Source organism: Taeniopygia guttata, chromosome 10 (genome assembly GCF_048771995.1).
Source record: "Taeniopygia guttata chromosome 10, bTaeGut7.mat, whole genome shotgun sequence".
In the NCBI taxonomy this organism is placed as follows: domain Eukaryota; kingdom Metazoa; phylum Chordata; class Aves; order Passeriformes; family Estrildidae; genus Taeniopygia; species Taeniopygia guttata.
The window spans coordinates 3816460-3834569 of NC_133035.1; the positions used below are offsets into that span (position 1 = coordinate 3816460).

At 51.3% G+C, this 18110-nt stretch overlaps 1 protein-coding gene across 3 annotated transcripts in view; it reads left to right on the forward strand.

Moving 5' to 3' along the window:
* The window catches only part of TRIP4 (thyroid hormone receptor interactor 4), a 28367-nt gene extending 11119 nt beyond the window's left edge, over positions 1 to 17248 (forward strand). For all 3 annotated transcript variants that reach the window (XM_002193418.7, XM_030281568.4, XM_030281567.4), the window contains 2 exons: positions 13093 to 13195; positions 17004 to 17248. In XM_002193418.7, the coding sequence (XP_002193454.6) occupies positions 13093 to 13195; positions 17004 to 17071 (171 nt within the window). In that variant the 3' untranslated portion in view covers positions 17072 to 17248. The remainder of the gene's footprint in view (positions 1 to 13092; positions 13196 to 17003) is intronic.
* Positions 17249 to 18110: the final 862 nt, after the last annotated feature.

Consider the following 18110-nt stretch of genomic DNA (forward strand, 5'->3'; position numbering starts at 1 on the left):
ATGAATCCCAGAGGAGTTGTAACCAGTAGAATCCAGTAACTCTATGCATTGGTTAAACCACATCTAGAATACTTGGGTCACCATGAAATTGTTGGTAAATTGGAGCAAATCCCATGGAGACCACCAGGGTGGTTAGGGGCTGGAGCCCTGTGAGGAGAGGCAGGAGACACAGAGATCTTCCACTTCCTGCAAGGAGATTGCTGGGAGACAGAGCCAGGCTCTGTGCTGACCTGCATGGCAGGAGGGTCATAAATTGAAAGGGGAGGGTTCAGTGTGGCTTAAGGAAACAAATTACCATAAGGATGGCCCAGCAGTGGGGCAGGCATTGCCCAAGGGGTTGAACAGTCTTTACCTGGGAAAATTTTCAAGACCCAAGAGGACAAAACCGTGGGCAGCTTCACCTGAATTCAGTGTTGGCCCTACTGTGGTTGGGAGGTTGGACTAGAGACCTGAGACCTGAGTCTGATGCTGTGACCGACTCCATGCTCCCAAAATACGGAGCAGGAGCTTTTCTAGGGACTTACAAAACCTGCACTTAGCACCAAGCACAGCATGGCTGCTCCTGATCCCATTTCATCCCTGTTCACCCCACTGCCCCTTGTGCCTGTCAGGTTTGAATCACCAAACATTTGTAGGGCTTGATAGTGAACCATGACCATCTTGTGATGGAATAGGTGTGTTCCTTGGGAAGGAATCCACCCAGGATGGCCTTGCTGTGAAAAACTGGAGAGGCAACAGGAGTTGGGGCTGTTTTTCAGGAAGTGCTCCTCTGGCTTTCCCAAACCCTGTGAGGTTTTTACTTGAGAGAGATGCCTGGAAAGACATGGATGAGGTTGTGTCTCCTAATCACAGGAGTAAGGCAGAGAAGTTAGAGTATGAGCAGCAGAGGGAGCTTTGGGACTGGAATACCATGAAACCTACAGGAATATTTGGCTTTGTATGGGAACAAGCCTTGGGGGAGAGAGAGGAAGGGGCACCGAGGCCATTGTAGGGATTTTCTTTTGTAGCATCCACTAATTTGCAGTTTGGGCTTCAGTGTAGGTTCCTGTCCATCTGCTGCTGTTTGTAGCAGTGGTGGAAAACTAGATCTTGGTCTCTTACAAGTACTTTTCTGTTTGTCACAATCCCTCCTCTTCTTTTGTGGATGTGTTGTTCAGGCATTGGTAGAATGGCTGTGACAGCATCTCTGATCTGGGAATTGTGCTGTAGGTAACTAGCTTGAATCTTCCCATGGAGAACCTTCACAATTAACCACATTATCTGGAAATCCCTCCCAGTTTGTGGGCACTGCTTGGCTGCAGAGGGACTGGAGGCAGAGCAGGAGCATTCCTGTATATTCCTGTATTCCAGGTGCACCATTATCCAACCTATTAGTGACAGATTTCCCTTTCTCCTCAATGCAGTGGCATTTCCTGGGTTGCATTTCTCTGGCTTTTTGCTGCTTCTGTATTGCAAACTACTGCTAATCCTTCATTTTCTGCCTTTCTATGGTGATTTTGTCTGTTTTTCCCGGGATTCCTTTAAGCAGTGGTAATTTCCCTTGCTTGTGGGCTAAAATCCAGAGATGTGAGCCTTTCTGCTCTTGCTTTCTGAGGAAATGTCTGGTTTTTGGGCTTTCAGGAGCAGCAAGTGCATCTGAAGGAAGCTGAACTGAATTTAATTGCAATTGTCAGCAAGATGACAAAGTGTGCAGCACCAGCTCAGAAATCTGAGTTGGGTCTTGCCAGGAGTAAGAAATTCCTGTTGCTCACGTGGGTGTTTCAGCCTGGGTTCATCAGCAGGGTCAGCACTGTGATCCAGCCATTTCCCAGTGTGCAAAGATTCCTTGTAGCTCCGGGAGAAAGGCAAGGAACATGATGCTTTTTCAGCACTTAGGGCGTGCAGAAACATTGGGTATTTTCAGGGAATGTGTGAGCAGGTGAGGGGAGGTGATGCAGAGCAGAGACCTCTCGGGGATTGAGCTCTTGTGGAGCTTTTCCAGGCGCTGTGCTTTGACTCACACCTCTCCTCCTCACCACCTCCTGTTTGAGGCTCCTGCATGTTCCAGAAGAAATCATTTCACAAGCGCAGGGCGAGCCTCGCTTGCAGGTTATACCAACCTCCTGAGGATGAAATAGTTCCTGGCTTGCTCTTGGTGTTTTGATGGTGATCCAGTGTTTCTTGGCAGCCACAGGAGTTTGGTTTGACTCTTGTGACTATTTGTTCCCATAGGCAAGGGAGATTCTTCCTGGTCTTAGGTCTGTTTTTCTTCGTCCTGGGGGTGTTCACCTGGAGAAGAGAAGGCTCCAAGGAGACCTTAGAGTCCCCTCCAGTGCCTAAAGGAGCTCCAGGAGAGCTGGAGAGCGACTGGGGACAAGGAGTGCCAAGACATGGGGAAATGGCTTCCCACTGCCAGAGGGCAGGGTTAAATGGGATATTGGGAAAGAATTTCTGGCTGTGAGGGTGGGGAGGCCCTGGCACAGGTTTCCTGGAGCAGCTGTGGCTGCCCCATCCCTGGAAGTGTCCAAGGCCAGGTTGGATGGGGCTTGGAGTGACTTGGGACAGTGGAGGGTGTCCCTGCCCATGGCAGGGGGTGAGAAGAGATGAGCTGTAAGGTCTTTTCCAACTTAACCCAGTCTGTGATTCCATGGTGGTGTGGTCTGTCCACACTGTGACTCTCCCATTACCTCTCAGCCCTTTCACTTGAGTCACCCACTCCCTGTTTAGCACTGTCTGCAGATTTAATTTCTCTGCTGTTTGTATCCTCTCTCGAGTTGCTAATGAAGATGTTGTGACACCCCACTGGTATTTTTCTATCATTATCCTAATTTTTTTTTTTTTTTACACTTGTGCTCAAAAAACCAAAATTAAGCAACACTGCCCCAGCAGAGTCAGACCCATTCCCTGCCAGAGCTCTTGCATTATGACCAGGGAGGGGTTATTTAACCACATTTTTACTGCACATGTAAGCCTGGCCTTTCATCACCTCTGAGAGGGGGCGGTCCCTACCTTCCTCTGCCCTACCTGCAGCATTTGAGGCCCGACTGACGTTGTTGAGATGGTTTGCAGATCCTGAGGATGTGTGGGAAGTGATGATGGAACAGGATCTGTACTGCTGGAGCTGGCAGGGAGCAGAAGAAGAGTAGAGATGTCCTTGGGATTAGGATCAGTGGCACGTCAGGTACCCTAATCCCAATTATGCTGCCTATTGCATGAACTAGTAAAATCTGCTCCTCTGGGTCTCTTTTCCTTATGAAAAACAAAGCAATTCTTCCAGTCAGAGTTTATTTACACCACATTTTGCTGCTCAGAGCTGTGATCTTTGGCTTGAAGCTGCTCTGGCAGCAGAAGTTGTGTTCAGGTAGGAGGGTCCAGCCCAGGTGTCCAGCATCACTTGCTCTGTTTGCAGGGAACTGCAGCAGGAGCTGCAGCCTGAACTCAGCCCTGCTTGCCTGGTTCCTGGAGATCCCTCTGAAATCTCAGGATTTCCAGTTGAGCTTTGCACATCTTGCCCCTCCTCAGAGTACATTCTGGGCTCATTTCCTTCTCTTCCTGGCAGCAACCCAAAAATCCCTGCTCAAGACCAGAATGATTCCTTTGTTATGCTTTTCAGCTAGAGGTGACCTGGAAACTTTTTTCCCCCTTGGAGATCCAAGCCTTCATTACAGCTTTTCCTTGCTCTGGGGCTGACGTCACTGACACCTTGAGGAGAGCAAGGAGCTGCCCTTGTTTTCCTGCACGAGGTGTCAGTGACTTCAGCAGTGCCCACTTGGGATCTGTGGGATGGGGCAGGCAAGGCTTGGCACAGGACTAAAGCCAGCAGGGAAGTGTTTACATTGATGCCATTTCCATGTGCTCTGTAGTCCATGTTCATTTTGCTAATGACTTTGATCTGAGAGACTCTTCAACTGGAAAAAGAGTGTTTCCTGCTGCTGTTTTGGTGGTTGATATGTGTGTTTGGCTTATTTCGAGTGCAGACACACACCGATACCTGGATGGAGCTATTATACCAGGCTGAAATATTGGCTAATTATGTTCGATGGGAGTTAAGTGTTTATTTTTCATTTCTAGGTGATCACTTAGTGTCCTAAATCTGCTTGGGGGAACATGTAGAAGCTATTTTTGTGCCACAAGATTGCAGCTATAATTTAAATAGGCTCCAGATTTCCCACTCAGGAAATCTGGGTTTAAACTCTTGGCCTCCTCTTTCCTCTCTGGTGAAAGAAGCAACAAAAAAAAATGAACTCAGGTGCCCAGTGTACAGAACTTGGTTTAGATTCTCAAATAGGAGTGAAGAGTAGTAGAGACTTTCTATATTTAGACTCCAGAAGGTGCATGTTTAGCTTATCTCCAAATAAAGGAACAATAGTCCTCTGGGAGTATTTTCCTAAGGAGTTAATGGGAGGGAGAACACAAACATAGACATTGATGTGTACTTCTAAGAACAGTATAAATGCATAGAGACTTTTTATGAGGACCTGGTCCCTGAGGGAAAGGTTTCCTAGTGCAGGCTCCGAGTGAGACAAATGCCTGTTTGTGTGGTGCTGTGGCTGTCCTGGCCCCTTCCTCGCCTCCATCACTGGGATATTTACCTTCTCATTCCTGAGGCACCTCTCCCAGTGAAGGATTTTTAGCTAGGTCAGATATCCTTCCTTCTGGAGCAGTCTAGCTGGCTGTTAATGATTGCAACCCACAAAAGGCCTTTGAACTTTACAGGGCCCTGCATTCTCCTGAGCTGAATTTGTCTTTTCTGTGTAGCCAGATGCCAGATCCAGTGGTGTCAGGCATTAGGCTGGCTCACAGGGTGATGCAGCTCTTTAATTCAGGTTCTCACCCCACAAAATCCCCTGATTTGTGGTTCTGGGAGCAGAGCAGGAATGCAGCTGGTTTGGATTAGAGACGGTAAGAGATGTGGGAGTTTTTCCATATGGGAAGTGCTTTGGTTTTCATCAGAGGCTCTTCTGAGGCTCCAGCTGCCTTGCATAAGCCAGCAGGTTTGCTCAGGTCACTGCTCAGGCTGTTAAGATGAAGGAGAGATTGTCACTTGATGATGATTAATTTAGGAATGCATTAGCATGCCAAAGAAATCGAATGATAGAGGCCTGCTTGCCCTCTCCTCTGGTTTCCTAGACCCAAGGGAGAAAGCAAAGCCAAGGCTGAAGCATATGACTTAATTAATGATGACTGTGGACTTTGCCTCTGCTACCATTTCACAAACTACTCATGAGCTGGCAGGGCCTTTTCTCTCTCTCAGATGTGGTCACTGATTGCTGCCTTCTCAATGTTTGGGTTTTGTTTAATCTTGAACCTGAGGGTTAGATAAAACTGGCCTGGAGCCCCAGGTCAGGTACCCCACTGCCTTCCCGTCCAGGTTGAGATGGGAAGGCAGTGGGGCACCACCCTTTCCATGGTGACCCCAAATGATGTGTCAGCTGCAAAATCCAACCCCCACAGTACATGCAGATGCCCGAGGACTGTGCTTGCCTAAGCTTTTGTTGGTGTGTCCTTGATTTCCTAACCCTGAACAGACCGGTCGCTCCAATGCATTTCCTGCTCTTGTGAGAGATCCGTCCCATTCGAGGGGTTGAATCAGTCCTGGGAGCAGGTGCTGGCATCACACCTCCTTGGGGAGCAGCAGCAAGGGTCAGCATGGGGAGAGGCAGCTGCCCAAGTGAGCAGGGCAGGGGCAGGGCTGTGTTCCCAACGTTCGGGTTTTCCGGCTTGGTTGCGTGTCCTACCCCTGTGCTTCCCAGCTCTGATTGTGAAAGGGCTTTGTGAAGCTGCTTGAAGTCTGACTGTATGTAGCCAGGTGCAGCTCCATGAGGTACCCTGATTCCCCCCATCTCCTCCTCCCCATTGCTTTTCCCTTCTCCTTGCCGATGGTGTGGGCGATGGGGCCACGTTGGAGCTGAGCTTAGCCCTGCCCCTGCTGTCCCTTGGCACAGGGGGATGAAAACAGCCCTTTCAGCCTAGTAATTCCCAAATATTATTCCAAGTCCACCCAGTTTCTCCTGAACTGGTCGTCAGGCACTCTATAAATATCTCCAGCCTTCCCAGGGTTTACCATGGGCGGGTGTTGTCCTGGGCTGGGGTGTGAGGGCAGGAGGGTGTTGGTGGCTGTGGGTCCTGCGCTGCCGGTTCAGGGAGAGCAGCTGCTGCTGGCACTGCTGAGTCCTCTGAAACCCTGGCAGACTGCTCGGAGTGCACCAGCACAAGTCTGAATTTTAAATCTACATTTCAAAGTCCTGTTATTACTTACTATGTTTTAATTGCTTCCCCTGCCCTTCAAATCAAAGTACAGCCTGTGGTGGAGAGACACCTCGATGAGAGCCGGGCTCTGGGCTGGGGGTGGAGAACACCCACCGGATGGATCCGCCCCACCAGGGAAGGATCCCGCGGCGATCCCAGCCTGCTGTGCCTGGATCTGGTTGGGCGTGCGAGGGGCAGAGCAGCCGAGGGCTGCCAGGCATTGTGGTGGGAAGAAGGGGAAAGGAAGGCAGGCTTAGAAAATTCCTTGTGCATCCTGGTGCAGGGAGCATGTGCCAGCACACGAGCTGCCAGCAGCAGCTGTAAGCGCTCAGGAACAGCGGGGAGGATGTTGACTGCAACAATGCATCAAGGCTGCGGTTTGTAGCCTCAATAGTCAGGCAGTTAACTTTTTTCTCTTTTTTTTAACAAAGACATTTTGATTGCCAAATCCATAACCATTAGCAGCTGTGGTTTCGAGCTGTTCCTTCCTCACACGTTGCAGTCTAGACCTGACAGGCTTTCAAACAAAAGTTTGGCTGACGGCTTTTGTTTGGATTTCTTTGTGATCCTACTTTTTTCCTTCTTTTCGTGTTCTGTTGATTTGAATTGAACATCATCATGTATCCCTTTGCTAACACAGCCTCTGTGGAGCAGCTCTGCTGCATCCCTGAGCTCTTTCATGGCCAAGGACAGCTTGTAGTGTTCTTTGGGTGCATGTTCTGGATGTTTCTGCCTCAAGCTAGAAAATTTGGCATTTCTAGAAACTTGAATTTGCTTTAGGGTTTCTGTTTAGGAAAATGTTACATTTCTCATGGGCCAAAGGCTGGCTGGCCTAGGACCTTAAAAGATGATGCTTGGGAACATGCTTAGAGTTGGACGTGTGATGCAAGACTGTGTCATGAGGGTGATCAAAACTCGGAGTGAAACGCTTGGCGCTCTGCAAGCACTTTTCAGGACTGGAGGGCTGAATCAGGAGGTGACACAGCGGTGGTGGTAAACCTGGATCTGCTGTTTGCTGTTGGGTGTCACCTTTGGGTGAGTGTGCCCTGGAGCACTCAAGGGTGGAGGCTGTCTCGGGAAAATTGGCTGGATAATTCCCCAAAGGGAATGTCCTTGTAAAGAGATGATGAAGACCACTGCTGTCAGAGCAACAGAGCAGGAGCTGATGCTCCTAAACCACTCTCCTTGGAAAAGTGACAGGCCAAATGTGGCTAGGGTACATTGGCATCACATCCAATTAAGCATTATCTCTCAGATTTGATGGCTTCATTTCTCCTGGATCCATGTTTATGGTGCAGGCATTGCTGCAAGTGCCCTTATTTGGCTGCAGCACCCCCATCACTCCCAAAAAGCTGCCCATTTTCTTTTCCCTCTTGCAAACCACTGAAGAAACATTTTCTAGCTGGATGGTGAGCAATTTCCCTCTGGAGAGGAGGAGAAAATGGCTGTTTAGTAGTTAATTACCTGTTACGTGTCTCTGACAGCGATGAAGCTTATGAGGCATGAAAGAAGAGCGGATCCGCCTCTCCCACAAATCACCAAGAAAAGAGGGTGAAGGAAGTTGGGCCCCAGGGGATCCCTTGCATCCCACTCCTCTTTTTGCACGTGGCCAAGGGGTGTCTCCAACACCCAGGACGAGCCCAGTGTGTGTTTCTGCCTGCTGGGCGGCGCTGATTTATTGCCACTGCTGGATCCAGCAGCCCCGCTCTGTCAGAGGAGATGCTGCCTCCACCAGGATGATTTTTTTCCCCTTTGAATGCATTTTATGGTGAACTCTCTTGCCAACACATGGGGTCTGCTTGCTTTTATTCTTTCCAGACAGCATTGCTTTCCAGTGCTGTCTCTTTTATTTCAAGGCTCTTGGAGAGCAGCAGGGAAATGAAGGCTGGAGCGGGTGTCCTGGCCTGGCGCTGCCTGGCAGAGCGAGCTGTGTTTTCCCTGTTGTTCACCAAGGAGCCACGCCAGGAAAATGATTCACCCCTTTCCATCATGAACCTTTGCAGAGCATCTCAAGTACCTCCTCGCTGCTGGTGCCCCCGGCAGCTGTAAGATGGAGAGAGTGGCAGTGGCCAGGGGGAGGACCACAGGTTCCAGCGTGCAATTCTCCGCCATGCTCCGGCTAACCGGGATGTGCACTCCCATGGCAAGGAAAGCAGAGGAGAGCTCAGGCTGCATTGCAGGGCTCCATAGGCTGGCGTGTGTGAAACCAGGACTATTCCCACCCCTTTGTGTCTCAAGGCCTTAATGAGAGCAGGAATTCTCCTGGAGGGTCGCTAAAGAAGCTGCCGGGTGCAGTGGGGCTTTGTGCTGTGCAGAGCTGCTGCTCCACGCACGCAGCGCCTTTGTTCCTGCCTCGGATGCACCGGAGCAGAGCTCATCTCGTTAGTGATGGTTTGGCTTCCCCCCAGGACGTTTTCCTTCTGCTCTTTCCATTCCCTTGCCTTCGGGTCACGGCAGTTGGGTTCAAGCCAGTGCAGCTTATTGGGGAGGGGTGCAGCAATTGAGGGGCTTGGGATGGCCCTTCTCCATGTTTTTTCTCCTGTGGAGATGGAATCAGGATGAGCAAAGGGTCCCAAATGTTGCGTTGGTACCAGTGATGCTGGGTGAGCCTGCATGGCCCCAGCATCCTGCTGCAGGCTTTACCTAAATTGGGAAAGAAAAAAGTGTAACAGATTGGTGTGGGGGGGAAAAATATAGCAGGATTTTTTTTTTTTTCTCAGATGTCAGAGAAGGTGGGTTTGTGTCTCTGCTGGCTCCGAGCTGGCTCGTCCCCTCCTTTGCTCTTTTGCTGTGGGCTGTGGAGCGGGAGGCTGGCAGCCCTGCTGCTATTCCTGGTGGTGACAAGCTGGTGATGGGAGACGAGGGATGGTGAAAACAAAGTGTAGGGAACATTCATTAGCAATTATCCCTGCTTGCAGCTTGAGCTGGGTGGCTGTTGGGTACATCTGATAGCCACTTAATACATGTTCAAAGCACTGGCTCTGGCGTGAGGGTGAGCCTGGTGGCTGGTTTTTGGAGGAGCCCAGCGCTCAGCTCCCTTTTCCAGCTTCATTTAACCTTGAGCTCTTCCTGCAGGTGTTAAGCTGCCTTGAGATCTGCTTTTCTCTTCCCTCCCACCTAATCTCCTCACAGCTGGGGTCTTCCAGACCTGTTAGCAGCAAAGTGAAGCCCAGCTGGAGAGGTGGGACGAGCAGGGGGGGCAGTGGTTGTGTGGAGGCTGTGTGTAGAGCGCGTCTGTGGGGTGTTGGTGCGAAGCAGTGGGAGGAGCAGCTCTTGGTGAGCCACATCAGCTGTTTGCAGCCCACAGAGACCACTGGCCTCCCACCTGCTTTGCTGCCTGCTGACTGCAAGGTGGCAGAACGTCTGAAAGGAGGCTGAATCCTTTTTTTTTCACACTGTAGTTGCATTGCATAACCTCTCTCTTTCGAACTTCTCTGGTCATCTGCAGGATTGGAGAAGGGTAGATTTGCTCCTTTTTGAGGGACAATCTGGTCTCTGGACTGTGTTTTTTGTGTCTACCTTCTAAATGCCAAGTTGCTTCCAGGTAGAGGCAGTGTAAAGCCTGGAGTACCAGCACCTATCTTATTAACACCCCCAATATGAGAGAGATGAGTGCTATTGAATTTAAGAAGGGACATCCCCCATCAGACTCCTGGCTGGGTTTGATTCTTGGTCTCTGGAAGAGAGGGATCATGGTTTCCCTCTGAACTGACCTTTTATCTGAAAAATTGCTCTTGGAGATTGTCTTTACTGGGGATCACAGAATCCCAGACTGGTTGGGGTTGGGAATAACCTTAAAGTTCACTTCATCCCCTGCCATGGGGTGAAACACTCCTTCCACTAGACACAGTTGCTCCAAGCCCTGTCCAACCTGCACAATATGACAGGATGTGCTCTGTCCTCTCCCTCTGCCACACCAGCTCTGGGTTTTGGGCTTTTATTCCAAGCTCAGGTTTACTGAAGTGACAATGTGCTACTTGTGGGGTGGAGTAGTTGGGAATAAATTTTTTCTCTGTCTCCTAAATTTCTGGCTTTTCAGACAGTAGAGTAATACGACTGACCTTTCACAGCAGAAAGAGTGAAAAATTAGGTTTTGGTACTTAAATTGGGCAGCTTTGAACAATGTAACAGAGATAGACCTGTTTGGTGTCTTGATGGCATCATGTCCTCTGAGAGTGGAGCTTCCTAAATTTCTGTGGGATGAATGAATGGAATGTAGTTGTGGAAGGGACTGGGGCAAGAGGGGAGCTGGGCTGTTGGCTTGGCTCAGCATCTTGTGGGAGCTCAGCCTCATCTTCCTCACCTGACTCTGGGCAGGGAAAAGGGTTATGACTCTTTCTTGGCTCCAGCCCACAGGAATACTCTGGATTTTTGTCCACCAAGATGAGATAAGAGGTTTCATGGGGTAGGTACAATGGGAAGCCATAAATGCAGTGGCTGGATGAGGGGCTCCTTCCCTGCCTCCTGGAAGTGAGATGCCAGAGGAAGGACCACAGCTTTTTGAAATGAAGGACACAAAAGGATTTGGCTCACACATGCACCCTGGGAGCAAAGATGAAAGGCTGTGGTGTACAAGCAGGAATTCAAGTCACAGTTGTGGCATCCACTTTGGCCTTGAAATTGAATTGAGTGGAAACTGTTGGAGCTGAAGGCTTGATCCTGGCTTTGAATGAAAACTGCCAGTGGAGAAACCAGACTTGGGAGATGTTCCTGGGATGGGGCTGTAAGAGGTGTGACATGGTGGTGCCTAGGTCCATCTGGGAGATGTGGCTGAGGGGATTTGGGAAGCAGCTGTATTCCAGCAGCAGGACCTCTGCAACACACCCGTCCTGGCTGCCCCACCTGGCTGAAGAACCAATGGGCTGAACCAGGTGTAGTGGAGCAGGAAGGATCACCTCTGCAGCCAGGTTTGGGTAGCCTTTGGTCCTCCAGCCTTGAAGGACCTTGCTCCTTTGGCTTGTCCTCAGGTCCCCCAGCCACGCAGGTGCCACTGGTCACCCGGTTGATGCGGAGAGCGACAGAGCAGTGCCAGCATTTCACACTCTCCAGGCATTGACTAGGGTTGTTCACATTGGCTCTTCCTAACTTCCAAGATCCTTCCCTGCAGATGGGAAATGAAAATCCTTGGCATGGGCATGGAGCAGTGGAAGCAAGTCAAGTAAGGTGACTCAGCCAAAAAAGAACAGAGAGGAAGAAACCTGTCCAAGCCTGGGTTGGTGCAGCAGGGCATGGGCACATGGTGCGGATCAGGGCGGCTCCTCCTTCCCAGCACGGAGCTGCATGGAGCAGCTGAGTGCTTGTACTTCTCTCTTACTCGGTGCACAGCTCTTACATGCTGTTGTAAAATGAGAGGGCTTGGAAACGTTTCCCCTGGTTGATCCAATCCCAGCATTGGGCTTCTGTAAATCTCCCTGAACTGCTGGCAATGCTGCCAAACCCTGCTGCAGTGTGGGGAGAGCAGGTCGCTCCCTGCTTCCCTCGCCGTGCCCAGCTGTTCCAGGGCAAATCCAAACTCATTTTGGCAGGTCGGTGAGAGCTTTTCAAACACTCAGCCTAGGAGTCATTTGTTAGTAACAAATGGGGGATTTGCCAGGACACGCAGCTCCATCTGGTTTGGCATCCTGTCCCCTCCAGCAGCCTTGATGGATCTGCTTGAGGAAGGCAGGGGAGCAGGAAAAAAAAGAAGGCATTTTTCCCATGGAAGGAAAACCACTTCCGCAGTCTGTTTGAGCAGGGTTTCCTGGGCTGGAGCATCCTTGTGGCATGTGCTGGCCTCAGCGCCTGTCAGCACCAGCTCTGCAGCTCATGGACAATCTGAGGTGAGAGCTGAGACATGCATTTTTTATGACTGTTTTGCATTTCACCTCTGAATGCCAGGGAGACTGAGTTGCAGCCAGCTAGGATCTTGGTGTGCTTCTTGCATGGAGTGGGTTTTTTCTCCTTTTTCCCCACATGGTTAATGAGGTTTTTAGAGGTCTTTTTCCAATCTAAATGCTTCTGTGATGCTATAATCTATTTATTCTCTTCCTATAAAATTCCCCTATGTCTTCAGTGTGTTAAAATCCCTCCACTGACTCTGTGAATGGAGCCAGCTCTGAGCTGGCCTCTCTGAGCCATCACCTTGGTATGTAGCAGGTGTGTTGCTCTCCCTTTATATGCAAGTGAATATTCAGGAATGCATGTCCCACAGCAGGACTGTGCACACTCTCCAAATCTCAAATCCTTGTGTTTGGAATTGAGCTTTGTGGGGAACATTTGGGGATGTATCTGTAGCTGGGACAGCTGGTGGTGACCATCTTTCTGGTGGTTATTTCAGGCTGGGTTTGGTGGGTTGTTTTGGTTGTGGCGCTGGTGTGCTGTCCATGACCAGTTAGGGGTTAGTGTGAATATTCACATTCCTGGTCATCTGAATCCGGGGATGCATCAGGCTGAAAATCTGTCCCTTGTTTGTCCCAGTGAACAGGTGGGCTGGTGATGGTAGGGCCCAAACCACCTCCCTCTCAGCACCCCAGGGTTCTGATCAGCCTAAATCAAGTGTAAAACCACAGGGGTAGCACAGGTTGGTGCTAAAGGGTGCTGAAAGGGGTTTGGGAGCACCCAGGGTGAGCGGATCCAAAGAAGCAGCGAGCTCCAGCAGAGGTGAGGTGAGAAGAACCTGAGCAAGGGTCTTGCAGAATAAGACCCAAACCTGCAATTTTTTGGGGTGTTTCCATTAGAAGTTCTTGAAGTGGTTTGGTCTGAGCTGCTACAGCCTCTGTATAACCCATGTCTTGGCTAAGATCTCTCTGTTCTTGCCCACTGAGCTTCTTCTGTGCCCATGCAGCCGTCCTGACTCTGCTCTCTGTGTCTCTCCGTGTTTCACAGTATCCCAACCTGAGCCAGGAATCTGGGTCTCCATTTGTCTTTATCTGCACTAATCCCCAGGAGATGGTTCTGAAGTTTCCCATCAAAGGAAAACACAAAATCTGTAAGTAGTAAAGTTTCCCCAGGTGCCCCCCCAGCCCTCGGAGCCGGCTCCCCTTGCCACCCCAGCTTGCCGCTGCCAGATGAGTTCCCAACCTTCGCCGTCTGCTCTTTGATCTGGAGGTGTTTGTTTAATGGCTCGAATACATCTGTAATATTTTTTGTCTTCAGTTCCCCTTTCCCCAGATGTTGCTTCCTTCCAAATACACGCTTCTTCCTGCCTCTGCAAACACTCGGGGAGTCAAAGAGGAGTTGTGTCGGTGGCTGATCTGCTGCCAGCACTAGCCTGAGTCAGGATAGGAGTTGGTGCAGCAGTGCCCAGGCAGATCCAGGCAACCTCCGTGTCCTGTAGCTCCAAATCACACTCTTGCCCCTGAGGACGGCGAGGGCTCGAGCAGCAAGGGCTGCAGGGCCAGATGGATGTTCCCCATCCATCTGCAGGCCGGTGGGATGGGATGGGATGTCCTGGCAGAGCGCACGGGGAAGCGCCGCAGCATCTGTCCGCGCTCTGCTTGCCAGTGTTGTTAGTCCCTTTTACGAGCCACCAGCCCCTCTGCAGGCTGCCAGTTATTCCTGCCCGCTGCTATAAAAAGGATGGAGGAGGGAATGCGGCAGCTGGGGAGCCCGCAGTCAGCTCCGTCCTTATTAGCAGCCTCCCCACCACACAGCCCGGGGAAGGCACCGCACGCGCTTGCAGGGAATGTGAAAAATTAATTTGACGGGCTAAAAGCAGCAGAATCAGGAAGAGTCTTGGCTGTTTATTTAGCAGTGCTGACAACTGGATGATCTCCTTCCTTTCCACATGGATCCTTGGGCTAGTACCTGGGGCTCAGGAGTGTTGGGATTTCTCAGGACTGGTTAATAAGGGCTTTTTTGAAGCACAGCAGAGGGTTATTTTTGTTGGTTTTGAGGGTCTTTTCCCCTCTCTGCTCAGGGAAGTACCTTTCTCCCTCAGCTGGGTGTTGGGATGTCCTGCAAAACCGTTTGGTTTCTTCCTTGCCTTTTTGAGCAGCAAATGGGAGGTGTATTCAGCCAATGCCAACCAATGCTTGGAGTCTTGCAAGCACTCAAATCTCGCTTATGGTCCTCCCCCTAGATGGGTTATTCTGAGTGCCAGTGAGCAGGCAGGAGTAATTTAGGATGCACATCTTGGCTGTGGGTTAGCCTTGTGGCCCGTGTGTGCTGGTGCAGCCACTGCATCCTTTTTTTCTCTTGTTTTAACCTCTCCTTTGCTCTCCTCAGGCTCTCATGCTCCTTCACTCCCACCTCTGCCTCTGTCTGGCCGTGGCTGGGAGAGGGCGAAGCTGCTCTGCAGCTCCTGCGCGTCTGCCTTGCCGGGTGCAGGTGCTGCCAGTCCCCTCCCCATCTGTCACATCATCTCCTTTGTGTTGTGACACTTTCCTGCTTGGAGAAGGATCAGTCTAACAGCCTGGAAGGAAGCCGGCTGTGCTGGCGGCTGCCTGTGCTCCCACTCGCGCTGCTGGCCCTGCCTTCCCTGCCCTCCATCCCAATAGGAGCTGTCACAGGAGCAGCACAGCAGGGCTGTGGAGCTGCCTGTTCACCTCCCGAAAGGGACATGGTCCGTCTGGGTGATGTTTATGACAGCCTAGGGAAGGAGCAGGGAAGCCTTTGACCTTTCATCGGCGCAAGGCGCTATTTTAATAGAAGCTGGCATTGCATCCCAGGCAGTCAGAAGCTTAATTCTCCCAGCTGGAAGCTGAGCAGAGGGAAGGTGCCAGCTCACATCCCCACTTGGGCTTGCTGGCTGCCCTGGTCTCCTTGAAACCTGGCACAAACCATGACAAAATGCCAGTTTGTCCTGTTGGGAAGCCAAGCCAGAGCAGTTTTCCTTGCCAGATAGCAGCATGGACCTCTCCACAGTGACATCCGGATGCTTCTCTGTTGCAAATTGTTTCTAGCAGCCTGGGGATGGGAAAAAAACCCTAACATGGCTCAATTTTTGCTGCCAGGGTCATTGTTTTTGGGGAAGGGGTGGGCACAGTGTTGCATCTGGGAGCACAGTTCTCCCCAGATACGTCCCCATGTAGTTTTGGTGCACGAGGACAAAGCTCGTTGGCCTTTCTCATGGGAGATTTCCTTGAATCCAGGCAAAGCTACCCTGAGGCATCGATTAGAAGCCTCCCTCCAACAGCCAGTGGCTGGAAGAGTGAAGAGGAGCAGAGGACATGGTGTGAGACAAGAGGCCTTGAATCATTGAGCAGAAAGAGCTAGGAACCCTGAGGCTTTGCCTTATTTTTAGCCTTTTCTTAAAGGTTACCTGTGTGGTGTTTGGTGTTTGTGAGCTGGAAGAGCAGACTAACCTCCCGGTGTTTTTGGGGTCCAGGAGAAGCAGGCAGGCACATGAAATATAACAGCCCTGGTGACAGTAGGTGGTGTTGGGGGACCAGAGCATGGAGAGAATGTGAACTTGCTGCCTTTCTCCTGCCACAACCGCCCCTGGCATGGGTACAGGGGGGTCTGACACACTGCTGGGCTGGCTCAGCCTGCTTAGTGCCAATGACTGGAAACAGCAATTGCAAGGAGGGTCCTTCTTCCCCATCCTATGGCAGTGGGGGGAAAGTCTTCTCTGGGTGGCCAAGGAGATGGAGGATCTCCCAGAACATCTTCCAAGCCATGTTTCAGTTTGTGGATCTGTTTCAATTTGGTGATCTGCAAACTGTCTTTGTTGAACTGGAATTGAGAAGTTTTCTTGGTTTGAAGAGAAGGTGGTGGTCACTGGCTGGTTAGGAGCCATTTTCTCTGGAGAAACACCTGCTTCTTATGGCATGTAGACATTTACCAGCAGATTTTAGAGCAGTGGCTGAAGTAGAACTTTGGAGCCTTGTGAATCTTGCCCTATCTCTGTTTCCAGCCACAGAGACAGGATGAGGCTGGCATTTGGAGGATGGGAAGATGCAGGGAAGCAGCAGGAAGGCAAGTCCTGGGGAGACGTGACATTTGAGGAGGTGACAAGTGTTGGCTGCTGGCAGAGGCTCTCTGGGAAGTTGGCTCTGGGAGCTGGGAGAGCAGGAGCATCCTTGCATTTTTACAGACAGGAAAAAAAGGACAAGGACACTCCTCTGAGGAAGAACATCACTATGCTTGGCTTCTGGCTTCTTCAGCAGGAGTTGCTGAAAATCCCATGTTCTGGTGTCCTACTCCTCTCCTGTGTGGGAAAGTAGAGCTGGCAGTGAAGCCCCCAAGGGTTATGAAGGACAAGGAAAAGGCAGTGTTTTCTCCAGGTCCCACTGGAGCTGCTGGCTGAAGTTTTCCTTGGTGGCAAAGGCAGCACATGGCCTTGGAGACCACCAGCGTGGCACATAGCAGCATGGAGCAGGTGTCCCCATCACGCTAGGTACCCATTGCACCATCATCCCACGCTGAGGGTTTGTTATCCCCAGTCCTGCCTTTTGCCACACCGTGGAGAAACACGTCCCTGGCACGCTGCTGGACGGTTCCCCATCTCCTCTGAGCACCCTGTGGGCAGGCACAGGGATCGGTGTCCCCCCTGGTAGTGGCAGGCGAGTGCTGGATGTTAATTTACTCCTCTCCTCGCTGAATTGCTCCCTCTCCGGCGTCTCTTGGCCCGTCGGACACGCTTGCCCCTGGCTCCCCGGTGTCGCGCCTGCAGAGGGAGGCTGTGGCGGCTGGAAACGCCTGGCTCCTCAAGCAGGATAATTGGATGTGACAGGAACACACTAACTAGGAGACCTCGCTGCCTCCAGCTCATTTGCATTGCAAATAGCATTTAAAAATAAAGAGTGATGAGGGTTTGTTGTGTTTTTCTTTTTTCTTTAATCCCCTCTTTACAGGGAAGCTGGATGCAAAGATCCATCAGGGAGCGAAGAAGGGGTTAATGAAGCAGAAAGCTGTGGGGTGAGTGCCGGGGAGCAGCGCTGGTTCCCATGAAGCACCCAACTGCCTCTGAAGGGAGCCAGGATGGTCTTCAGCTCTGGAAAGCAGGTGCAAGATGGATCCCTGATCTCAGATTGTGTTTAGGTATTGCCTTCTCTCTTGTATTCCAAAAGTAATTAAAAGAGACTTGTTTTCACCACGACCTGGCCCAACAGCCCTGTGCTTCCAGGGAGGTCTCGCGCTGCAGACAAGGGTGGGTGGGAGATGGAGCTTGGCAGAATGCAGTTCTGCAATCACTGGCACCCGCAGGAGCAGCGGGTCCAGAACGGGCATGGGGAGCTTTCTGGCATCAGGCAGCCCAGCTGCATCCTGGCTTTGGCAGGATCTCCCTCTCCAAAACATACCTTGAGGTGTTTTTGGCTCTATGGGGTCAAACACATGGAGAAGAAGGGCGAGGAGCTGAGGGGATGAGGGGGATGGCTCCCAACAGCCACCGAGGCTGAGCTCTGCCAAGTGGGGATGGGAGGTTTGGGGTTAGAGGTGGGCTCTGTGCCAGCTCACAAGTGCTCTTCCAGCCCTTTGGAATCACTGCTCAGTGCCCAACCTTACATCCTTCTGCTGATTTGTACCAAAGTAGCAGCCACCCCCCCAACACCTCACCCCCAGCAGCTGTGTGTAGAACACCTTTGGAATAAGTTGAATTTTGCCTTTTTCTCTGCTCCCTCACACTCAGCCTCTCCCCACATTACCGTGTCCATGCCCATCATGCACGAGTGTGTACTGGGCTGTGATCCCTTTGTGCTCCAGGCTCTGCCTTGCCATGGTCTAAGAGCTCCTCCTCATTACCCTGAGCCCACCCTGCTCTGGTGGGGATGGAGTGATCCCCCCAGCACTCACAGCATCCCTTTTCCTCCTCTTTCCCAGGAATGCAGTGGGAGCTGCCAGCTTGTCTGCTTGGCACAGTACCTGGGTGTAGGTTGTCCCAGCCCTCTGTCCCATGGAGGAGGAGGAGGGTGCAAAGCCTTCGTGCTGCAGCACTGGAAATTGTCCCATGCCATTTGCCC